This window comes from Mustela erminea, chromosome 14 (genome assembly GCF_009829155.1).
Source record: "Mustela erminea isolate mMusErm1 chromosome 14, mMusErm1.Pri, whole genome shotgun sequence".
In the NCBI taxonomy this organism is placed as follows: Eukaryota; Metazoa; Chordata; class Mammalia; order Carnivora; family Mustelidae; genus Mustela; species Mustela erminea.
Window position 1 is genome coordinate 67,938,539 of NC_045627.1, and position 25,609 is coordinate 67,964,147.

General features: G+C 49.5%; 1 protein-coding gene across 1 annotated transcript in view; it reads left to right on the top strand.

Annotated features, from left to right (window-relative positions):
- Positions 1-860: 860 nt before the first annotated feature.
- SORCS3 (sortilin related VPS10 domain containing receptor 3) overlaps positions 861-25,609 on the top strand; it is a 593,475-nt gene continuing 568,726 nt past the window's right edge. Inside the window, exon 1 of the mRNA XM_032313389.1 lies at positions 861-2,195. Within this exon, the coding sequence (XP_032169280.1) occupies positions 1,563-2,195 (633 nt within the window). The 5' untranslated portion in view covers positions 861-1,562. The remainder of the gene's footprint in view (positions 2,196-25,609) is intronic.

The window sequence follows — 25,609 nt, forward strand, 5'->3', positions numbered from 1 at the left end:
TCCCTTTTCCTACAGGGTCCTCGCCCAGATTGCGCCCAGGCTGCGCTTCTGGTACGGCGTGGGTGGGGAGCGCTGATAAACCCGCGCTGCGCCGGGGGTCCTCTCACTGGCAGTCAACGCTTTGAAGGAACAACTGAGCCCGCTCAGAAATGAATCTAGGAAGAGTGAGGGCACGACCTCAGTCCCAAGCTAGAAGATGGGAGCTGGATTCCGCCCCCGCAGTGGGAACAACCGATCGCCACTGCTTTTCCTAACCTCCTACCAAGGGTCCCAGGAAGGAGAGCCGTGGATCGGGGTAGAGCTGGCAAACCCCTGACCCTGCTGCCGGCGCCTCCCTTTGCTCTCTCCTCGCCCTGCAGGAGGCTTAAGGAATAACCAGGTTCCATCCGCCGGTGGTGGGGGAGCATGGGTACGCGGAGCGCCTGGAGGAGGGGGCTCTCCAGGGCGGTCGCCTTCTCAATATTGCCTTTCGGAGGACTCGCAGGCTCAGGAAATGCAAACACAGCCTGTGCGTGATCGGCGCGCGCCCACGGCCCGAGCGGACCCCTCCCTGCCCCACGCCCCGTGGCTCACACTAACACGCACACATACGCGTGCAAACGCGCACGCACGGAGCCGCGCGCCCCCGCACACCGAACCAGCCCCGGGCTCTGCCAGGTGCCCCCACCCTGCGGCGCCCTCCCGCTCGCCCGCCCGCCAGCCCCTGGCGCACCCCTGGCTTCACCCTCTCCCGCCTGCGCGCACGCACGCGCACGCACGCAGTCCCCGCGCCCCCGCACCGGGCGGAGGCGCAAGCCGTGAGGGGCTGAGGGGCGGGGGGGACGGCGGGGGGGACGGCGGGGGGGGGGGCGGGCCCGGGAGCAGCCAGCGGAGTCCCGGGTCCATCCCGCGCTCGGCTTCCGCGCGCTGCCTCCTCACGCGAAGGCTCTGGTCTCCCCCTCGCCTTCGGAACCCGAACAGTTGGCGCTGAAAACACTTTACTCCTCCTCCTCCTCCCTCGAGACCCCCCCCTCCCTGCACGCCATCTCCCGTTCCCCACAACAGGCCCGAAGAGTAAACCCCCAAACGCGGCCAGAAGCGGCTCCCAACTCTTCGGCGGGAGCAGGTTGGAGGCTGGATTTCGGAGAGACTCTGGATTGGGGTCCGTCGCCAGCCCCTCCTCCTGGATCCGGCTTGATTTTCATGTTTTAAAAGAGGATTTTTCTCATTACCTTTGAACACTCCTTTTAACAAAATTTCTGGAGGAGCTCGGTGAGGAAGATTTGGGGGGTCTTGTTTTAAGGGGGAAAAAGCACCGAGGGGGCATTTATTAATTTTTCCCGGGTGTTGGAATCACCCTTTTTCGGAAGAGAGAGCGAGCGATCGAGAGCGTGGAGGGAAGAGTGGAGAGGACCCGCGAGGCGCGCCAGCCCGAGCCACCTCCTTCCCGGCCGCCCCCTCCCCACTCCCCCCGACACACACTCGCTCGCTGGCTCGCCGGCGCGCGCACACCCCCCGCTCCGGACCCGCACCTCGGCGGGCGCCACACTCTCGGCAGCCCGAGCCGCGGCAGCCGCAGCGGGATGGAGGCAGCGCGCACGGAGCGCCCCGCAGGCTGGCCCGGGGCGCCTCTCGCCCGGACGGGGCTCCTGCTCCTGTCGACGTGGGTCCTGGCCGGCGCCGAGATCACTTGGGGCGCGACGGGCGGTCCTGGGCGCCCCGCGGCCCCGGCTTCGCGGCCGCCGGCGCTTCTTCCTCTCTTCCCGCGGGCAGTGGTAAGCCAGTGGCCCGAGGAGCTGGTGACGGCGCGGAGAGGCGCCGCACTGGGGCGCCGGCCCGGACCAGAGCCTCTGCCCCAGCCAGGCGGCGGCAGCGGCAGCGTTGGAAAGAAGCAGGGAGAAGCCGGGGGACCATCGCCGGTAGGCGCGCGGTGGGGACCAGGCGCCCCGGCTCCGGGCAAACCTGGCGGCGCGAGGAGAAGTCGCCGGGAGCAACCCTCCAGTGGCCTGGAACGTGGGGACGCCCGAGCCACTGCCTTGGCCGATGGTTCCAAAGGAAGCCGCCCTGTGGCCAAGGGTCTCCGGGAGGAGGTGAAGGCGCCGCGGGCCGGGGGGGCGGCGGCCGAAGAGCTCCGGCTGCCCAGCACCTCGTTCGCGCTGACCGGGGACTCGGCCCACAATCAAGCCATGGTGCACTGGTCGGGACACAACAGCAGCGTGAGTACCCGCCCCGCGGCGGATCTGTGTGTCTCCTGACACCAGGGCAGAATGGAGGGCGGGAACCGGGGACAGATAGTTGCTCGAGGGTCGAGGCAGAGGCGGGGGCGCCCTGACTTGTAGAGAGAACAGATTCATCCGGCTTCCCCCACGCCCCCAACAGGTTAGTGGAGTTTCTTGTAAGATGGAGTGTACGTTTGTTTGCTGGAGACCCTAGATTTGGGGCCGCCCGGAAGGGAGAGGGGACGTGTTTTAAAGATGAGCAGGGGAGGGATCTGTGGTCCCTTTCCCTGGTACTCGGCTCGGGGAGTCAGTTTTCCGGTCGGGAGCTTGGATTCGTGGGTGAGGACGCGGCCTGAATTGGCGAACTGACGGATTCCTGCGACCGCCAAGCTTCCCCCCTTCTGCCCTCCACTCAAGCGAAAGGGAACCCAGGAGCTGGAGGCCGCTCGGACACCCAGACTCCTGCCGGCCTTACGGTCGCTGCTTTCTGCTCCAGGCGCGCTTTCTCCCAGCCCGGGGGGAGGCTGCGCCTAGTCCGCCCGAGCGCGGGCCTTCAGGTCAGCTAAGCCCCCTTCGAAACCCAGGCAGCTGCTTGGAAATCTTGGAAAGAGGCAGTTTAAAAAAAAAAAAAAAAAGTTTAAAGCGTGAAGTGAAATTCACCGCCCATTCTTCACCCCTCACCCTTACGCATGCACAAGCACACCTAAGTCTCTGAGCAAAAACAAAAACAAAAAACAACTCGCCTCGGCTGCTGCGTCCCGCAGCACAAACGGCTCCGGGAGAGGAGTTGGGTCCGCGTGCTTTCTGCGCACCTCTCCACCCGCTCTCTCTCTGCGGCCCGGTTCCCCTGAGAGAAACTGTACCGACAGGTGGCGCCCTTGAGTCCACTCCGGCGGCCCCGGCGCATTGGCGGCCGGGCGTGGGGCTCGGAGCACCGGCGGCCCGGGCAGCTACTGCAGCCGGCAAAGCCAGCCTCCCGCCGGGCCCCAACGCCGTGCAGCCACGCCAAGAAACGGCTGGTAACGCGATCTCTGGCGGAGGTGGTGGTGGGGGGCGGCCTCCCGCGATCTGCCCCCACTCCCCTCCAGTCCACGGCCCCCACTTTCAGCCTGTCTTGCAAAAATCCTTTCCGCTTCTCTGGCTCTCCGGATCAAATCAGAACCCGGCGCTGGGCAGAGTCTGGAGGGTGATGGATGTCTATAGGCAGCTTTGGGGAACTCATTTGATCGGAAAGCACCGCCCCTCCCCTTTGTGTTTCTCTTATGACTGGCATTAAAGATTTCCCTGGAAAATTCTAGCCTTATTTTAAAAGGGCCTGGGGGTGTCACAGGGGTAAGGAGTGGATAACAGGAAAGGCACGAGTCCGCAGAGCGTAGACGTCGGCGCTGCTCATGCAGATTTCCTGGTTCTTAATGACACACAGGACGGAGCGGGCAGCCCAGGCAGGGTACAGAGGCGGGGGTGGAAGGATGTGTGCGGTCTGGCTCCCCAGCGGTGCGGTGGCTGGCGTCATCTGCCTCCGGCGAAGACCTCCATGGCTTCGGAGCGCACAACTCTGGGCAGGGGGAGGGGGTGGGTATGGCGTGCCCTGGCAGGGATGGGTGATTGAAGACTTGCAAGTCCCCAGAGGAGAGAGGGAGAGGGAATTCTCTGACAGCAGGTGGTGTGAATCTCAACTAAGTTTTAGTTTGATAATGAGGAATTGTGTGTGTGTGTGTGTGTGTGTTCACGTTCACACTGGGCAAGAAGGATGAGGAGAATGTGTGGAAGTGAATGTATGTCTAGGAGGAGGAGGTGCTGTCCTCACGTATCTATGACTTTATTACTGTCACATTTGGACAATATAAATTCACTCCGCCTAAAGAGTTTTCTTCTGTCTGTGCTTTAATTTTATGGATCATTTTTTCGTATGTTGACTTGTCGATGGCACTTTAGAGAGGATCCTTTTTGCAAACAGTAACATGTGCATGACCTTCTCTGGTCATTTTCCAGGCAGATGTGCAGCAGAGGAAGTGAGGGGACAAGTCTAGTCCCAGCCACCCAACCAGGGGAAATAGCTTGTAGGTGAAAGAGGGGCAGAAGCTCCTGGGGGTGGGGATGGACCTGTTGGCCTTGGAGCCCTTAGGGGCAGCAGTGAGATTTGGGCAATCCAGGAACAGCTCTCAGGATGCTTACTGGTTGTGTTCTTGGCCAGTCTTAACTGTTCAAGCAAAGGACAAGGCAACACACGTTGGGTACAGGGACCCCATCTTGTTGTCCTGTCCTTCCTTTCTGGGGGAGAGGCACTACTACCTCCTGGGACCATACTGTACAGACAGTATCAGCAGGAAAGGCTTCATTGAGGATCAGGTCTGTGTTGCTCTGAGGGAAGAGGGGGAAACATGTTCATGTGGTTCTGTCTTTGAGAGATTTTTAAGGAAATACCCTGTGGGAAGAACGGGGAAACCAGTGTCTGCAACATTACTAGGTTGGTTTTATTCCCCATCCCCCTTTCCTGAAGACAACGAAAGAAGATGCTGTAAATAAAAGCCAGGGTGAGCAGCGAGGAGGATGATGAACTTTCTGGAAGCTTCCTTCATCATTGGTTTCAAAGTGGAGGGAGATGTCCTGGCACTAGGCTCTTTTGGCATGAAAAGAGAATTCCCTCTTCTCTTCTGACTTTCAAAGTACTAAACATGTCCTTTTCTGGGAAGGCTACCAGTTTAATTGTGAACATACTGGGGTTTCCTGGCCTCCTTCCAAATGCCTTTGGTGGACCTCATCCTTGACTTGAATTCCCACTGGGGGAGGGTTTTCAGTCAGTCTATATAACTGAAATCAAAGTCCACTCTGACATTTTGGCGCCAGGCATGCAGAGCTGGACATGGTCTGCGCCATTTGTCCAGGTGTGCCCAGGGATGTCAGGGGGCAGAGGGAAATCCTTGTCCAAGGCTGTAGTCATGGATTCACTTTGGTTCAAGGACTGTGGTCAGATAGCTTGGGGGCAAAAAAGGAAGTGCACAGAAGGCTTGAGCCACGAGCTGTCAAGAAGTTGCTGGAGACTGTCCCTCTCTGACCCTTACTGCCCTGCCAGGGGTTCTGGGGAGATGTGAGGGGACTTGGGCTTGGAGCCTCTACTCTAGAGGGACATTTGCCACCCTCTCTCTGGCAGTCTCCAGCTGGGCTCCTGGTGATTAAGGGGCAAGAGAGTGTTTCACAAACACCCAGAGGGAGTTCCATCCCCAGGGCTTGCAAGGAAACAGAAAAAAGAAACATCATTCTCCCCTTCTCCATCCAATGAAGGAGAATGCCTTCTGTTTGCTCTGTGAATTGGCAAAGCATGGCTCTGGAGACTGGAAAGTTGTGAAGGCGACAGTCCACTTCTCCGTGCCCCCTCCTCCTTGGAGTAACCCTGGCCGGGGATCCCCCTTCCTGGTGCTGAGCTGAGAATGCTGATGTCTCCCTCGTTCACCCCCCTTTCTTGCCAGCAGCTCACTGGCAGTGGAGCGCGATTTGCAGGCTTCTACCCCTGCAGTGTGTGTCTGGTAGGAATGACTTGCCAGATACTTTTCAATTAATGTGCCCAACAATGCACCTTGGTGAAGAGAAGCAGGGAATGCTGATGATTCCCGGGTCCTCTCCGGTCCTCTCCGGATCCCCCTTCCCTAGCACTCCAGGAGGTAGAACACACAGATGTTCCCAGGCGGGATTTCATACCTTTAACTAATTCAGCTGGACTGTGTTCTAAAATATTTACTCCTAATGTGCAAAATAGTGACAGCTTTGATCAGATTAATTGTATTTCACTCACTGGAGCAGCTAATTGTGGCTCTCAAACAGATTTTTCAAATGGCTTTTGGCTGCATTGTCTTGCCTTCATCCTCTCTGTTCACAGTTCTCGTGTCACAATATCTTAATGCATTTTGCCTTCGCAGAGGCTTAATAAAGAAGTCTGCCACTGAAACTGTTCTTCTGGGGTTTGCCAAAAAGAATCTGTTTTTAATTAATATTACAAGGGGAGCCTCTCCTTTGGGATGGAGCTGGGACAGAACAGTCACCGTTGGCCTGGGGTTGGGGGTGGGGGGGCGAGGAGGGGTCTGGACTCAGGCTATTTGTCTCTATTTGTCTGCTCTGCCTTTCTTCTGATGGCTGGGTTACAGGGTGTGATTTGCTTCTCAGATCCTGCGGTGATTTCCAAGGTGAGCAGAATTTGCAAACTCCTTAATTGGGAGGTCTGATTTAATGATTGCAGAGTTGCAGTGGTTGGAACTTGCTTCGTAGTTGGCAAAGAAGGAGTGCTGGGAAGTGGCTTCCTCAGTTGTGTTGGATTTAAGAGAAGGGGGGGAGCAGGTTGTGGCTCCAGTGGCTAGAAGGCTCAGGGGGCACAGGGGAGAACTGCTTTTTCCTCGGGCTGTGTAAATCTCTTATTGTCACTGGGGAGTTTTGGAACTGGATGATGGGTGGGGCCTGAATCACCCCTTAAGGAGCAGAGAGATGCACAGAGCCAGACCTGCTGAGTGAGGGTCTGTGCCAGGGGTTCATCCAAGGCTAGGTACATCTGAGGGCTGGTGGCTTGACTCACCTGTTGATTTCCTGCTTTCTTTGGCCTCTGGGCAGGCTCGAGACTTTGCTTATTGCAGGAAAACGTTGAAGGGTCATTTTTCAGCAAGCTCTGGAGGAAAGGGGTCTTATGGAGTTGGAGGTGGAAATATGGGAGGTGAGCATCAGCCTGCCACCTTGGGTGGGAGGAACCGGCATGGGGGGAGGGGGTGGGTGGAAGCTGACAAGCCATGCTCACCTGCTGGTGTGGGGGGTGACAGAGAGAAGGGTCTGCATGGTGCTCTGGTTTTGCCCGCAGTGAGTGAAGATGAGAGGGCTCTGCCTCCCATGCAGGAGGGACTCAGCCTTATTCCACCAAGTGGGTGAAGAGTGACAGCCTCAAGTCTTCTTGGGCAGAAGCGACCAAGGAATTAGAAGTTCTTGTCCCTTGGGATGTCAGTGATTTCATTCCTGGGTTCTCCATCACTTGACAGTTTCTGTAACCAGGCGTTTTTCAGGGAGTATGTCTACTTCCCGGCTCCAGTGCCTTCCCTTCTTGGATTCAGACCCAAAGTCCTTTAGCCTGGCGTTCAGGGCCCTTCACTGTGTATGTCCTGGGTTTACTTCTCTGCCTCTCTGTCTGACTCTTTCATGTTGAGTTCCTTCACTCTAGCCAAGGGAGCGCCTTCCTTGTCCCAAACTCCGCTGACTGCGAGCCTTTGCCCATGAGGTCTTCTCCACTTGGATTGCCCTTCTTCCTCTATTGAGATGCCCCTGTGTTTCATAGCTCTGCTCTAGATTCAAATGCGGTGTCTCTACAGAACTTTCCTTAAGAGCCTTTGTTTCCCTTTTTCTTGATTGGAGAATTTAAAGACTGTACCACACACAGAATTATGATTCAGTTGAGTACTTGTTTATTTTAATTTTGTATTATTTTGTTAAGTGTTTTCGAGGTGAGGGATGAGGGGTGAGGATGAAATAACTACAACCACCCCTCCCCCACCCCGCAGCGTGAGTTCTGCTCTTCTCCTCCTGGCATGTGGCACAGGCCTTGTCCATGGCTCAGTATACACTCGCTGAACTGACTTCAGGGAACCAGGCAATGCCTTAGCTGCATGGAAAGGACAGGCTGACACTGTCTCTCAACAGCATTGAGTTTATATACCTGATTGATTATTTCGTATATAAATTGTAGCCCAAGATCTGGAGGCATCTCTATGCCACTAAGTGAGAAGATAGAAATAGGGACTAGACAGTAATCCTGGCTGCTTCCTCTTGGACGTCGGAGATCAGATGGACTTACAGAAGATATTCAGCCATTCGCTGAGTGTTTCCTATGCATGCGGCAGTGTTCTGGGCAATGTGGGGCTGGTAGGGGTGCAGTGGAGGGACAGACAAACAAGGATCAGACAGCATTTGCCTCAAGGTCCTTCCAATATGCTTTGGATGTGAGATTGCTCTCAGTAAAGTTGAATAACACATGACACCAAGATAGAAGCCATGGGGGGTGTGTAGTTAATTGTCAAGCCGTCATTTCAGGCTATGAGCTCAGAGGACAGAGGGTCCCTGGGGGAGGTACTACAGCACTGAGACTCACAGAATGTCAAGGATACAGGTGCACATGGGTAATTGTCTTCATCAACTCATTCTGCATAGAGATGAGGGTTGAGAGGCTCAGACAGAAACATGGCATCCTGTCGTCTGGACTCTACTCTTCCTTTTCTCTGTATAGCCATCCCTTACTCCCAGGTTTCTCCTTTCTCCTGGGGCTTACAAGCCATTTTTCTTCTAAGAGGACTTATGCATTTTTGCTCAGGAGAGGTAGGATGCTGTCCATTTTATAGGTAGGATAGACTGAGGCTAAGGACAAATATATATGAGGCTACCCAAACAGGCCCAGGATTAGTGTGTCCCTCTGATTCCCTGACCATGTCCTACATCCATCCCGCCCACCCGCCACTGTACACCATAAATACCAAACTCCTCAATGTTGGACAAGCTGTATCTTCCTAACTGTCGTTAATGGGGGCCTCTTATGAGTCACCTCGTTATTCGAGTTAGTGAGTGAATCAAGCCTGGTTGCATCACCAGGCACATTTTGCTCATTTATTTTGATCAGTGTAGTTGGGGTTTAATTATTTATGGAAATGCTTTTCTTTAGAGTACGCTAATAAATGTGCTGTAGTAAATTTGGAAAAAGTAATGGAGTCTAAGAACTTCAGGATTGCGCAAATAGCTTTCTGCTGTTAACTCCTTGCTGGGGAGCAGAGGAAACCATCCCCACGGGGTTGAGAAGAGAGGAACTTGGAGCACAGGGGGGCTGACCACACAGGACTGTTGGCCAGCAGAGCTGCCCGCTGCTCCGTGGGGGGCCTGTTGCTTGGCACCCACTGGATAAGAACCCAGTTTAGGAGGGAAACTGGAAATAGAGCTAGATAGGGCAATCCAGGATCCTTTTAGGCTGCACATTGTGGGTTACTTGGTCTGGGTGTGAATTCATACTTGGGGAGTGTATTCTCACAAATGCAATCTTCTTCAGAACTTTGGGGGAGCAGTCGCATAGTAAAGAACAGCATGGGTTCTGGAAACAGGTGCCTGGGTTCAAATCTTGCCTCTGTCTCTTCCTAGCTGTGGAAGAGCTGGCAAGTTGTTATTCTTTCTTCACTGTTTGTTCATCTATAAAAAGAGATGGGTCCTAATAGTCTCCCTTGTATTGGGCTGTTGGAAGGATTCAGTGAGATCATGAACATGGCAAAGTGCTTAAAAGAGGTGTCAGGCCCGTGGTAAGCCCTCCATTTCGGCGGTTTGCTTTGGTTGTTATTTTTATATGGGAAACAGCTTTCCCTTCCTTTTCAGATGGAAACATTGAAGTGGAGGAAGGAGGTTCCTGCTCCAGGTTTTCCAGGGAGCCGGTGGCAAAGCCGTGGCCAGACCCTCCAGGAGATGCTCACTTCAGGCACCTCCCGTTGGGGTCCTCAGGCAGATGAGCCTCTGTGATATCTCTCTGAGTTGCGCTGACACAGACAGTGGAAGAGATAGAGAAGCGAATGACTGGGGCCTTTGAAACTCATTTTCAGAATTTGTAGTAGAAATGGTTAGAGTCACATAGTTAGAACAAGGTTAAAGATCACGCTAATAATTCTGGTACACTGAAAAGCAATGAAAAAAATTAAAAAATTTTTTTAAAAATCACACTAATGAATAGCTTATTTCTTGGCCATTTAGGGCGGGATTTCATTGAAGGGTTAAGGAAGGTGCCCAGACAGGTGAAGAGTAGCCTCTCTTGGCTTGGGCATCCCTAATTAGGCCTCACAGCCAACCTTGGAACACTTCTTGAAGGAAGCAAGTGAGATGTGTAGCTTCAGGAAAGTAGGAGAACCGTGGGCTGCTGGCAGGCTGGGTGGCAAATAGAGCCCGCAGGGCCAAAGACTCATCTACATGGAAACCATAGGATAGACCTCAGTGTTTCAGCTTTGCTCCTCCTCTTGATCTCCTGGCTCTCTCTGCTTCATGCCTGGTGTAAAGTGGGACTAGCCATGACCAGAACTACCTGCAGAATATCTGCAGCCTCCTTCCCAGAAATATCACACTGACCAAGCCACTAGTTATCTTGTCGTGATTTCTACTCATCAAGATCAGGCTCGAATTCCCTTCCCGCCTGCACCCTAGGTACCAAGACTGGAACCCGAGATCCCTCCACAGACACTAGAGGGAGTGTTGTCCTGGGAAAGAAGTGAAAATAAATAGGACGAAATAATAAAAAACAATGCGGCACAAGGAATTGTCCCAAAGGAGAGAAGAGGAGAAACGGCATCCTGCAGGTGCATTGTGGGAGGGGGTGTTTGCTGACCCATAGATGCGTGTTGATCGACCACCGGGCATTTCAGTCCTGGGAGGTTGATCATTCAGCCGCTCTCCGCAGAAAACAAGGAAATGGGTGTTTTGTTCAAATACGCCCATTCTGCAGTCATTCAACCCATCCCTGACCCAGTGAAGACTCTAGAATTATATTCAGCAGGAAGTGGTGCTCAGGCTTGGTTCCCCTGTCTCTGTGCGTTTTCTCCCTCTGGGTCCCTTTGCTTCCTGTGCCTGCGTGATGTGCACAGGCTGCTTCAGTCAGTAGAAGCCTACTGAGTTGAACGGAATAAATACTTTCTTAAACACTTAAAGCTGCCTGGGTAAAGAATGAGTGTCTTGAAGGGGTGGGGAGGCCTCTTCTTGCTGCTCCCCAGTCCTAGGACCTGCACCCCTGGGCGTCTCCGTTCTCTCTCCCCAGGGCTCAGATCCCACGTGCCTGATTCGGTAGTGCCCAGGTCTTCTTGGCGTCTCTGGTGAGGTCGGCACTTTCTCTTCCAGATGGTTACAGTCAGGTTAAGGATTACACTGCTGCCTCAGAAATGAACTTTTTCTTTCTCAGATCTGTTCTCAGTGGGAGACGGAGAACAATTACTGAGTTGAACATTTTTCAGGGCTCGAAAAGTAGCTGAAGGCACCATATCTGAATGTGATTACATGTAGTGGAGGGACTTGTTACAGTAAGAGTCTCAGAACCAGAAAACTGGAGATGCAGAGAAATGTGTTTTCCAGGGTGGTGGTAGGTAGAGGAAACTATTTTGAGAGGCAAAAGAGTGGCGCATATCACTGTTCCTGTCAGTGATACTTATACTCGAAAGCAAATTTTTGATTGGAAGATTAATCATGACCTTGAAATGTCTTTTGGGTTATGAGAAGGTCCCCCAAGCAACAGTGACTTTGAACAGATCTCCGAGCCTCAGTTTCACTGGCTGTTAATTTGGGATAATGGTGAACTATTGGATTGTTTGTAAGCTTAGAGACAGTGCACATAAAGGGTCTAGTATTGTAGGCTATTATGTTGGTTAAGAATGTTCTCATGATTTGCCTAGGCAGGAAGTGGGATAGGTTGAGTGTCTGTCCATTTGCGGCAAATCTGTTGGTTCCCTGCCTGTATCCTTTTGGCACGCGGTGTTTATCTGCATGCTGGCCTGACTTCTAACCACCAGTACCAGCGGCTGTTTGCCTGCTGGAGCTCACTTTGATCAGTGTCAGGGAATTTATTCCCATCAAGGGATACAGAGCAGCCACTTATCAAAGATCAGGGGAAGTTGGTGGATAAACACCCAACTCCCTTACACTTCGAGGTGGAGTAAATCTGAGACTTGTTTTCCACTGGGATTAAGCCCCACTTGCCTACTGTGGTAATTTATTTGCATTATGAGCTACCTTCCCATCCCTCTCTCATGTCCCTACCCCCCAACAGTATTTCTTGGGGTCACCTCCCAGAAAACCTCCTTGAATTCAAGTCTTCGTTTCAGGGTGTGTTTCTAGAGGAATGGAAATGAAGATACCAAGGTTATTTCCAAGTGTGTTAGTGTGGGCTTTCTAGAGAAAGAGAAGCAATAGGATATGTGTGTGTGTGTGTGTGTGTGTATATATATGTAGGATATGTAGCAATAGGATATGATGTATATGTAGGTAAAAGAAGTTGCTATAAGGAATTATCAGACACTATAACGGGAGCCAAGTAGTCCTAACTATAGGTGGGAAGTGGGAGACCCAGGAGAGTTGATGTTGTAGTTCCAGTCTGAGTCTGAGTTTGAGGGCAGAAGACCAGTGTCCCAGTTTGAAGATAGTCAAGCAGAGAGAAAGAATTATTTATCACTTAGCCTTTTTATTCTAATCAATCCCTCATGGCTTGGATGAGGGCACTCACATTGGGAGGGCAATGGGCTTTATTTACTCAGTCTACTGATTCAAATATTAATCTCATCTAGAAACACTCTCGCAGATACACCGAGTCATGTTTGGCCAAATATCTGGGTACCCCACTGCTTAGTCAAATAGACACATAACTTTAACCATCACACCAAGCCAAGAATTTCCCTCAGACTCTTCTAAAAGCCTGCCCAGGGCTCTCCCATGGTATGTATTGGATGTGGGGAGGGAGATGAAATCATTCACCCTATTTCTGTGAGGGTCCTCCTTTTGAGTTGGCCCCTACCAGAGGAAAGGGGCCCATACTTGAATTATACTGAATGGCAGGAACATGGTGCTGGGACTCTGAGGAGGGGATGACATCTCCAAATTAGTGTTCCCTGTCATTTCTCAAGGATGAGGAGCCTCATGTTACCGCAGAACCTGTGTGGGGTCTTCATAATACACAGAGGCTTCCTCTACCATCATCTTGGCAGATGATGTCCTGCCTGGGAATGGGCGCAATTCTTCTTTTTCTAAGATATGGTCAGGATTTGGGCAGGGAGCAGCTGAGCTTGCCTTTATTATGTTCCTTTCTAAGATCTCATCAATGAGGGGCATCATAATATGTTGGAAAGACTGTTGCCTTGGAGCTGAGACCCCTAGATTTGGGTTTCTGATGTACACTAATTGTCTTCAGCCAGGTCACCATTTCTTAAGTGTAAGGGAATAAAGACTCTTCAGTATATGTCTATGAATACAAATTGTGTGTGTGTGTTTTTAAGATTTTATTTATTTATTTGACAGACGAAGATCACAAGTAATCAGAGAGCTAGGCAGGGTGGGGGGGGAAGCAGGCACCCTGCTGAGCAGAGAGCCTGATGCGGGACTTGATCCCAGGACCCTAAGATCATGCCTGAGCTGAAGACAGAGGCTTTAACCCACTGAGCCACCCAGGCACCCTGTTTTTTTTTTTTTTTTAAATGGGTGCATTAGTAAGGAAAGAGTCTAGAATGATGATAAAAATATCGGAAAATGTTTCTTTCAAGGGTGCGTAAATTTGGTCTTACCCAGGCAGGTGAGCATGCATTCATTCATTCATTTCTTTCTTTGTATAGTGTGATGCTAATTAAGGCATTGAATTTTCTGGGATTCTGATTCTTTATCTACAAAATGGATAAATTGCATAAATTGAGGCAGGCCCATCTCAGCACAAGGTAGATGTGATATTAGGTCAATCATTTCTTTACGTGCGAAATGGGGACAATCCTGCTTGCTCTCTTTATGTCACCATTAAATAATGACATAAGGCACCTGGAAGCACTTGAAAAAGAACACTTCTCAAAGCAATATGAACAGGGGTGATATGCATTCAAGGTGTTAGTTCACCTTACCTCTCCTTTACTAAGCAGCCAGACATCTTCCCACAACAGATTTGAGACCATGTGCACCAACCACCTTGTTTTGCCTTTTCCCAGCAGAAGTGATCCACTTCCATTAGTACACATACCACGGTGTGAAAAAACTCAGGCTTCTTATTCCAGGCATGACGTACAATTTATTTCAGGTCACATCTGATATAATAAAATTCTCAGATGGGAGTGTCATTTGGATGTTTAAAAAAACATTTGTTCCAGGACTTGACCTGGATTGATTGCTCAGTCTTATTCCTTTCCGATAATCTGAAGTATCTGGGGAGCATCTGCTCTAATATCTGGTGATGCAGACTGGACCCCCCAAAAAGCATGTAGTCTTGAGTGTGGGAAACCCCTACTGGGAGAATGTTAGAGAAAAGAGAATAGTGTGAGATGCTTAGGAAATGCATCAGATATAATCTAGACCACAGTGAATGAAAACCAATAAAATATTGAGAATATTGAGATTATTATGCTTGTTTGATTATTGACAAAACAGTCAAATAGCCTGGTTGACAGTTCTCACAACCAGATCTGTGTGACGTGATGAGACGCGTCCCGAGCTCTGAGATCAGGAAGATGATTTTATGTTCTGACAGTTGCTCAGGATTCTGCCACATGAGTAGTTTGGGCCATAACTTTGTCATATAGCTCTGTTTTTGTCTTGCATTTCTAATTGTTTTATCTTCCTCCTAGACAGAAGAGACATCTGCTTCTTTACCATTGTGCTAAGATATTCCAGCATCTTAGTTGTATTATTGGATGTTCTAATTTGTACTGATTTCTTTCTCAGTCTGCCTTCCTGTTGCCATTTACTCTTTTCTATTTGTTCTACTCCTGCATTAGTTGCTTCTGTTTCTTGGGCTCCATTCCTCTTTTCTTGGGGTCTGATTTTCATTTTCATTTTCTTTTTGTAGACAGGGTACAGTAATGTCCTGGCTTATTCCTGTGTCCTGATACAGATATAATGATTTCTTTTAATTCTCAGAAGATCCTGGCTTGGATGATAAATTGTATGGCCACCAAGTGCTTGAGCCTTAGTTTGTTTGTTTGTTTCCTCATTCTTGACATGTCAAAAATGTATTTGGCTCTCACACTGGTTTGATGGTTTATCTAGACATAGAAATCTAGGGTCAAAAAAATTTCTGTTGGATCGTTGAAGGACTTAGATTACTTGCTGGTTTTGTATCATTTGCTAATTTTGGAGTTATATGTGTCCCTCTCCCACTCAGGATGGATGAGGGTAGGGAAAGGAGGTGTCTAGCATGGGCCACCTGTGGCTTTGTTCAGGTTAGTGATGCACAACCTTTAAGGAGACCTGATGCATTACAATCAGATTTATCCAGAATCAGCAACAAGGTTTGGGGGATGGAATACTACAGAGCAATGTGCCATAGACACTTATTGTCTGAATACCTTTAATATAAAACTCAGCCCCCAAAGAGTAGTGTTGGCCACTTTTCATTTTAAAAATATAAGATAGATTTTAAAAATGTCATCAGAATTCAACAAGTATTTGTGGAGCTGTGTGCCAGGTGCTGCTGGGCTCTGAGTATATAACGGGTGATCAGTGCTTGGAGGGAGAGGTTCATGATATTATCAAGGATTACACTAGGCACATTTAACTTGGAGAGGACAGAGAGGCAGAAGCAGATGAGCTGGGATCTCAAAAATGCACTGGGTTAATTAGGTGAAGAGGAGAGGGGAGAATGTTCTGGGCACACAGCTTCTGGGACACGAGGGAAGAAGGTATATAAAAGAGACAGAGAGAAGGATATTGTGGCTGGGGTACAGGATTTGTGGGCTGGAGAGAGAAGCAGCTAGACAGGCAGGTATGGGGATGGGTCCAGGAGAAGGAATTTATTCTATAGCCCAAGAACAAGGAGGTAAGCCCATTGGGAGGGTTTAAAGTAGAAGAGTCATATCATTAAATTTGCTTTAAATAAAACTACTCTGATCACCCTGGGGATTAGACAGGGAAAAGGAGACCAGACTGTCGCTATAGTTAGAGAGGGTGACGGCTAGCATGGTTGCCATGGAGGTGGGTGAGGGGAAGCCAACCGAAGAAGTATTTAGCAGGTGGAGTTGATTGTATTGTTGGTTTCTCTATAGAATTCTTCACTCCTCCTTATAATTCCTTTTGTACTGGGCCCTGGGAACGCCCTTTCTCTGGGGGTGGGGCCTTCCTTCTCCGCCTCCTAACTTTGGGTTTGGCCTTGTGACTTGCTTTGGTCAATGGAAGAAGGGCCAGTTCCCAGCTTAGCTAGCAAGAGGCCTCATGTGTCTACCTGCTCCCTCGTGCCTCTGCAGTAGCCATGAGGAAACGTGCCCAGGTTAGTCTGCGGGTCCTGGGAGAAGAACGTGACAAGTCCTATACAGTCACACCCAGCCAAGCCTTGCCTACATGAGCCCAGCCTAGCCAAGAGCCACAGAACTGCCCAGTCAGGCCTAGCTGTGTCTGCCAACCTCCAGCTGCCTATACAGTTATGAGCATAAGTGATTCTTGGGAGAATAAGCTGTTGAGATTTGAGTGGTTTGTTTTGTAGCATTTGTGCCGCAAAAGGAACTGATACAGCAGGTAAAATCATCAGAACTTGATAGATCGGATGGAGCAAATTTGTGCAAACATAACTAGAGTATCAAGGTATCAAGATAGATACCTTGTGCAAATTTGTGCAAACATAACTAGAGTATCAAGGTATACTAGAGTATCAAGTATCACCTATATTTCAAGGTCATTAGCCTCATACGTGCTCAGGGCTATACTTAGGTGTGTCTGCAGTGGTTTCCTGCCCCTCACCTCTCTTTATAATTCATGGCTTTTCCCACAGCCGCATGAGGTAGGTCAGAGGTCATGGTCCAAAAGAATTAATCTTCCCCCTTTCTCCCTTCTCTCTCTTTCCAGCAGCCTGCTCTGATTCCAGCAGAGCGTCGGAGCCCAGGGGTTCTCAGATCCCTCAACAGGGACCTTCCAGCCACAACACTTAGTATCTTCTTGTTGGCTGAAGTCAGTTTCTGTTCTAGCTGTGAAGATGGGATTTCACTTCAAGTGGGGAGAAACGAGGGGCCGGGGATTTTTCTCGGTCTTGACTGATTATTTAAACTATATTAGTTCTGATAAAATATTTAGCTTTTAAACAACAAATTTAATATAGGGAATTGTGTTTTATTTATTAATTGCAGTTGCAGGGAGATTGGTAGGAGTTGTGCTAAAGTGCACTGTTGTGATTTTGCAAAGTATAGTAATTACTGTAATATTTTGTTGAATTATTAATATCTACTATGCCTACAGGAACATAAGCTTCTGCAGTCAAATTCATTTCACGATTGCCTTTTCCCCCTCTGGTTCTGTTTTGTGTTTTCTTCTCTTTCTTGGTATGCTTATGAATTTTTTAAGAAACAGAGTTGGAAGGGCAGGGTTGATTACATGGTGTGAAACACCATTGTCACACCCCATAACTGAAAGTAGGCAGGCAGTGGAGAAAGCCTGTGGTTTCCTGTTGGTCTCTGGCCCTAGCCAAACCTGTCAGCAGTACCAGACTGAGGGATGCTGAAAGGGCCATGTCTGGAAAGGAAGGACTCGCCAGTACACCTTTTCAGGAGTTGAGACGAGGAGAGGAGAGAGCCAGGAGGCCATGTGTATGCACATGGGGATGTGTGCACGTCTCCAAGCAGGACTGATCTTTCTTGTGGGTGGAGTTGGCAGGGGTTTGGATGCAAGTGTGGAAACAGCACTAGCCTCCTTTATTAATTGTTTCAGCCACTATTACTTACTGTCTGTTATATTCTCCAGCAAGATCATTGTGGATGATAACGGTAACGATGCTGATGGTGATCGCTTAGGTGTGTGGATGGGCTTCTGCTGCGGTAGGACTCCAGATCCAATCATGAGGCACTTATAGGAGTATCCCTTTGGTTGTGATTGTATTGATGTTGGAAGACCAGCCTTCACATCACCATCTCCCAGCTTTTTATAATGGCCCAAGTCAGTCAATAACCCAGACTCAAGTTTCCTTATCTGTTTCATAGGTGCAGGAATCAAAATTCAATCATATTTGAAAGGGTGTTTATATACTCTCCATTTCCAGACATATTTAAGGGAATGCCTTTGTTATTAGATCATAGGAGAAGTTGCCTGTACTTATGGCCTGATTTCAGAGGGACAGCAGGAAGTAGTCTCTGCTTGATTTTTGTTTTTGTTTTTGCTAGAAACTGCACAATGCAGAGTCATTCCTTTGGGTTAAACATTATCCTCTGCAAGATCCTCTTAAAATACCAGGATTTGAGAGACAATATTTGAAAGCTGGAAGGAACAAATAATGATCTGACCACTTCCTTTTCCAGATATGGAAAGCATGACCAAGTGAAGGTGCGGAGTGATCAAATTCACCAAGATGGTAGAAGCACTCACACCCATGTCCATCTCTCTGACTCCTCATCCAGTGCTCTTCCTACAGCACCTTGAGGCTTTTCTATTCTCCATGAAGTTCTCAGTACAGTTTAGGGCTCTTTCTCCCAGAAGGGAGCCTTGAGCAGAATGAACACATTCGGTGACTTTGGGGAGACCCAGGGGAAGGGGTGCTCTAGATAGCATAGTAGTGTTTGGGTAAAGTAGACCTCACGCCACCTCTCATTGGCTCTGTCATGTTGGGCAGGTTACTTTTTTTTTTTTTTTTAAAGATTTTTAAAATTTATTTGACAGAGAGAAATCACAAGTAGGCAGAGAGGCAGGCAGAGAGAGGGAGAGAGAGGAAGAAGCAGGCTCCCTGCCAAGCAGACAGCCCGATGCGGGGCTTGATCCCAGGACCCTGAGATCATGACCTGAGAAGAAGGCAGAGGTTTAACCCACTGAGCCACCCAGGCACCTGGGAAGGTTACTTTTCTGCAACCTTTATAAGGTTGGGATTATAAACCTGGGATTATAATCCCTATTTTATACTGGTATTATGAGGGATTAGTGAACTCAAAAGGCTTGGCACAGTTCCTGCCCTGTGGTGGAGGGTACTGGAAGGTGGTTTTTAGATGGTAAGAGGTCCTGAAGATTAACGTGGTCTACCTCATAGTTGGTCTCCTCCTGAGAACCATTTTGGCCACTGTGAGTGTGTGTGTGAAGGGGAGAGGGAAGTTGCACTTTTCAACCCTGCCAATTGCCCTTCCCCAGGGTGTCCCAGGAGAAAAGCCTGTCATGGCCAGGGGGAGGAGCTAAGACTTACCAACTGGCCCTTCTTTCTTCTTTTGTCTCAGACAGCGCAGATCCAGCCCCATTTAGATGTCCCCCAAAAGGAGTGGGGATGGTGAGAGGTGAGGATGACCATCTTCAAAGATCCGCAGGTGACTCAGAAGAAGGGACAAAAGGACTTGTATCTACATTTTGGATGTGGTTCTGTGTCATATGGGGCTCCTGTCCTTGGTTTAAGTTACTAGCGTGGTTTCCTGAAAATAGGTTTCAATTTTTTTTTTTTTTTTAAACTGAGAGTTTATCTTGCTTCTAACAAGTCCATCCTGAATCCCTCGTGAGCTGGGTAGGACCTGTTGTTTCTTGTGAATTTATGGCAAGTCAAGCAGGGACCCCCAGAGGTTAGCCCTTGGGCAGAGGATGGAATTTCCAGAGACAGAAGGACATCTGAAACACCCCAGAGACCATGTATGCTCGCAGGCCCTGGGGCTGGTCCAGCATTTGCCTCAAGTGAAATAGGAAAAGAAAGGGACCAGGGAAGTGTGTTCAGGTCCCCTTCCCTGTTCTTTTCCTCCCCTCTGCCCAGTGCCATCCACTGTCTTCCTTCTCTCCGCACTGGGATAATAGTCTAACATCAGTCCTGCGCTGCTTCAGTTCCCTTTCCTGAGGCCTTTGTGTTTTATTAGACCTTTTTCCAGCTTTACTGAGGTATAATCGAAGAATAAAAATAGCATGTATTTAAGGTATACAATGTGGTATTTTGACACCTGTATACATTGTGAAATGATCAGCAAAATCAAGCTAATGTATCATCACCTTGTATAGTTAGAATTTTTTTTTTTTGTTGGTGGTGAGAATGTTTAAGATCTATTCTCTTAGCAGATTTCAAGTATGTAATATGGTATTATTAACTATAGCCACAGTGCTGTGCATTAGATACCCAGAACTTATTCATCCTGTATAATTGAAACTTTGTACTCTCTGACCAAGCTCTCTCAGTTTCTCCTACCTTCTAGCCCCTGGCAGCCCCCTTTTTACTCTCTGCTTCTAGGAGCTTGACTTTGAGATTCTGCATGTAAGTGAGATCACACAGGATTTCTTTCTGCGCCTGCCTTATTTTACTTAACATCGTGGCCTCCAGGTTCACCCACATTCTCACCAATGCCAGGATTTCCTTTAAGACTGAACAATATTTCATTATATATATATACACACATATACATACATACATACATACATACCACATTTCCTTTATCTAGTCATCCTCTGACGGGCACTTAGGTTGGCTTTATATCGTAGATATCGTACATAATGCCGCGACGAACACAGGAGTGCAGTCTCTCTTTGAGATACTGACTTCTTTTCCTTTGGTATACCCAGAAGGCGTTTTAGGGATAGGGACTCCTGAAATCTTAGCCTGTACTATTTGTCTAACTTTTTCACCTTCAGGACTGGGACTGGCCTCAGGAGAGGGAGTCTGGTGCCATTTCTAGCCAGAGATACTTGTTTCCTTTCTGATCCCCCTGAGCCTCAGAACACTACTAGGAGCTGAGGGGGATGGCTCAGACCGGAGGCTGCCTTTCATCTCTCTGCTGGTCACCTGCTGCCTTTTTTTTTTTTTTTTAAAGATTTTATTTATTTATTTCAGAGAGAGAGTGGAGAGAGAAAGCATGAGCTCGTGGGGGCAGGGGCAGCAGAAGAAGAGGGATAGAGAGGAGCAGACTCCCCGCTGATCAGGGAGCCTGAAGCAGGGCTGGGTCCCAGGACCCTGAGATGATGATCTGAGCCAAAGGAAGACGCTCGACCGACTGAGCCACCCAGGCGCCCCTTGGTCACATGCTTCTAATACTGTGTTTTCTTTGGTTAAGGAGGCAGGGAACTGGGGAGAGATCTACTGTTTCCCCTCCCCCTCCTCAAATCTTATATATTTAAAAATATATGTGGAATATAACAATTGCCATTTAAACCATTTTGAAGCAGCATTGCTGAGCTCCTTTCGCCATTATTCACTCGCCGAGCTCTCTCACTGCCCAGACAGAAGCTCTATACATATGGACCCTTGACTTCCAGACCAACGAGAATTGGTCTGAATTCTCGTTGTCAATATCTGAGCAGGTATGGGGGCTTCTAGTTCATTCCTTGATTCTGCCTTCTACCCCATCTCCAATCTCTCTCCCTTTTCTCTTTTCCTCCACCACAGGGGCCCATGTTGCTGGGGATGAGAAGAAGGCTTGTAATATTCGGGGCTGAGAGATGGGTACTATCGCCTTCTCCACCCCCCTCATTTGCCATGTTCTTTATTTATGAAAATCATCACAGTTCTGACTTCCAGAGGTCTGTGCCTTCTTCCACCTCCAGCTTATTCTTGGCACAGGGGCATTATGCGAAATCACTGACAGGCTGACCCCTGTGTCCAGTGCAGTCTTGTTCTTGGGACTTTGTCTCAGCGAAGCCTTTTTTATGGGAGTCTTGTTTCTTTACAGCTGAGATTGGAAACAAACACACTCCGTAGTTGAGCTGTTACCGCCTGTATTCTTTATTATCTTTGTCATTAGAAGTAGTGAATGATGATGAGCAATGTGGTTTGGGCACTTTTATGTGTTTACAAATAACGTATATCATCCTGCAACAGTTCAGAAACCACTGTGAGCAAATTCCGAATTGCGCTCCTGCACTGTGAACAGAGAACAATTCAGCTTTGATCTGGTCTTCTGGGAACTTTAAACCTAGGATAAGGACATGTAAATAGAGGCAGAGGAAAATGTTAAACCAATACTGGCACCCAAAGCGAAGCCTTTGGGGAGGCGATGTAACAATTACCAAGGACCTACTGTGTGCCAGGTGTCTGTCTTGGGTGCTTCGTAAGTGCCGTCTCCTTTCCCTGTGCCAGTGAACGATGAGTTGGGGCCACTGTTGTCCTGGTCCCTTACAGATGAGGAAACCATGATGGAGAGAGGTTGCACAGATCGCCAGGGTCACGCAGCCAAGAAGCTATAGGGTAGGTAATGAAGTAGAAGAATGTGCCTTTTGACAAGGACAGCCCACTGAGTCTGCTATAGTATCGACATAGAAAGGAAGGGGTGGTTGAGTTTGGGTACAGGATGGACTGAGAGAACCACAGCAAATGGCTGGGTGGAGGGGTAGGGAGGCACTTCTATTTCATTCTAGAATGATATAACTTTATAAAAATCACTGACAACATCTAGTGTATTCCCACTGTGTGCCGAATGCTGACTTGTGAACCCTGCACTCAGAATTGCATTTAATCCTCACCTTTCGGAGGTTCTACTATTATGAGCCACCCCGTAAGGATGAGGAAATAAAGGCACAGAGGGGTTACATTCCTAGCCCAGGTCACACAGCTTCTGAGTGACCTTAGCCACAATTCCTGCATGGGCCTGGACTGCTTACAGCTGGGCCCAGAGAGCCTTGCTTTAGTCCCCTTCTCTGCCTGCTCCCAGCAAGGAAGGCCAGGCCTCAGGACCCTTAGGTTCAGCGACGGATCCCACCAGGGCCAAGATGCATTTCCAACTCCTAAACCTTTCCCCAGTTAGACCATCCTGTTCTTCTGTAAGCTGAGCATTTCTTCTTAAGTTCTGGCGTTTCTAGGTCAGGAGCAGGAGGAATAAAGACTCAGAGGTAAAAAGTAACATGGTGTGTGTGGGACCCAGGAGAGAGAGGGATAGGGTGAGGTTAGATTATGGAGGCATGGCACGTCCTCCTGGCTTTTTTGGCTTTATTTTTGTTGGCAATAGGCAGCCCTTAGTGATTTTGAGCAAGGGCGAGATGCAATTAGCTGTGGCATCAGTCCTTCTCATTCCGCCACAAAACCCATCCTCCTCCTTGGTGGGAGGGAAAACAAAGGCCCAGAGAGGCGTGGCAGCTTGCCTGGAGGCTCCCGGGGAAATGTTTCAGGCACAGCAAAATGAGAAGCCCGCAGGGCTGTCTCTCCTTCTCGGAGACCAGAGACCGGGGCACCGGGAGCTGCTGGTCCCCTTCCCCCGCTTCTGCTTCCTCCCTTCCCACCAGCAGTGCCTCGGGCCTGCTCCCTGCTCTCCACCAAGAGCTCTGCACAGTCTCAGGGCCCTCTCCATCATTAGAACAACCAGTGGGGTTCTGCTGTAATTAAAGGAAGCCAACAGGAGGAAGTAAAGCAGAGCAAGGGGAAAAAAACAATCACCAACAAAACATCTTATTTCCCACACAAGCTCCCCACAACTAACTGTCTATGGGCTTTCGTGGGAACCTGCCTGCTTTAAATACAGCAAAGGGAAACCCCACGGGATGATGTGGGAAAGCAGGTTGTTAAGATACCTTCAGGCTGCCAGAGTTGGGATTTACTCCTTTTTTTCTGCCCTCCCTACCCTGCAGGGCAAACCCCATCAAAGGTTAGTGTTGAAAGAGACCCCATCTCCTGCCCCTCCAGGGACAGCATCTCTGACACACTGTCACCTCGCTCCTACTCTCCCCTGGTTCCCCAGATTTGCTGGACGGAAAGCTCAGGTAGGGAGAGGAAGACACTTCAGCTATCAAAAAACTGGCCACCCACGCCTGTTGTCATTTACGGCCTGACTCCGGAAATGTCTAATTAATTCATTTATCCAATTAGCCCCTTGCTCTCTGAAATGCTTTTTCTTGGTTGCTGAGCAACCAGGATAGACTTTGAACACATGCCTGCTGCTGCTGAATGAACCAGTGGTTCCTTCTTCACCCTGCCACCCCCCCCACCCCTCTTTTCTCCTTTTATTTTTCTGATGCACAGTAGTGAAGACCATCTCCGCCAATCTCCAGCCTTCTTACCTTCCCCAGGCCTCTGGATGTGTGTGCTGCCCGACTTAACACATTTCTGAAGGTAATTTTGATATCAGGCATTTGTCAGGGACAAGGAGAATGACAGAATATACAGGTACACAGAGTTGCGTTTGCAAAATAATGGGATTAGCCTGGCTGGGGGAGGGCCCAGGAGAAACCGGGCTGGTGCCTGGGAGCTGGGGCTGGGGGCGGGGACCCTGGCCAAAGGGAGGCTCAGAGGTGGTTGCAAGAGGAGGGGCAGACTGCCTTTGGGGGACCATGCATAAACAGGGCTAGCTGAACGAGGCAGGTGTCCCATTGGTTCTACAGGCTGACCTTCATGGGGTGTTGTCATCCCTCCCCAGCCGGGAATGCACAGTGAGCAGTGAACAGGAGAGGGGGGGGTTGGTTAACGGAGGCAGAAAGGGACAATTTCAACCTAGGAGGGCAGTGACACACCTTGAGGAATCACGCTTGAAGCCGACCGTACTCCTGCTTCAGGGTGTGAAAATGCCACGTCCCGTTTCAGTGAGCTAGAACATCAGAACTGGACTTTGGGCCCCAACATCCGCCCTTCCCTGTTTCTACAGAGGAGCACATTGGAGCTTTGGGAGGATAAACTGTCTGCTCAGAGCCAGTGTTTGGGTCTCTCGAGTCCCAGGCCTTCTTATTTGACCACACTGCTCTTCTCTCATCTTATTAAGGGACCTTGTCCATAACATTAGTCACTAGAGTCACTGAAACTTTTTAAAGTCAGTTTTTATTTTGGCAGAGCTGAAGATTTGCAGGACACAAGGATCTTGGCATTGGTCCCACTGTTCACCTTGGCCTAGGTCTACTGCAGACCCCAGGGCATATGATCCAGCCCCATAGTCAGTATGAATAGGTCTGGTCCTCGCCCTCAAGACGGTCCCACCATAGTGGAGGAGAGGGATGAGAGAGGGACGAGGGGCTCCTTCTTAGAAGGAAGCGTTTAGAGAGGATCTGGGCCATTTGACCTAGACCCAGATCTTATGGTTGAAGGGGTTGTTGGGGGAGAATTGGGGTGGGGGGGACTGTTCCCCACCAAGCAGCAGCGTGGGTCACAGTCAGGAGGTGTGAGAGACTATGACGTGTGTGGGGACTGGAAAGTGCCTTAGGAATGGAGCCTCTGGGCCATTTGGCTTTTCTGGGATTCACAGTAGATGGCTTGGTGCTGCCCATAATGGCATCTGGAAAACATCACCTCCCTTTCGCCAGAATAGTGAGAAAGCAGTTACCTTCTCTTCTCTATGCATGGATGGGGATGGAAAAGCATAGGTCAGGTTTTCTGGATGGAAATGACTTCCCCTGGAGGTGAGTTCATAAATAATGACGAAGGCCATAAAAGTACACGCGTACTGCACATGTATTTAGCTATCTACGTGGACCCAGCTCGCCAGGAGCAGAGTGTGCAGGAAAAGCAGCAGCCTAGAGAAAGAAAGAGCTATGCGTTGTCTCAAGCACTGGCTCCCAAAGCCTCCTGCAGGTGGGACCAAGGGAAACTTTTTATTGAGAAGGACCTGTTCTTTGGCACTCACAATTGTGGCAGTTGCTCAATCTGCAATATCAAGAGCTAGTCAGCGAAGGAATGGGCTGCGGACAACAGTCAACTCGATCAGGTTCCTCCAGTTAGCAAGTGCTTTTGTGCTTCCAAGCATTGCTCATCAGGGTCAAGTTCTCATTCCTTCAGCCATCCAACCAAATTCCCCTGGTGTCAGGTTTTCTTCCCCCCCTCCCCCCCAAAGGCTGGGCTTGCTTTTAGAGAACCTAGAGATGAC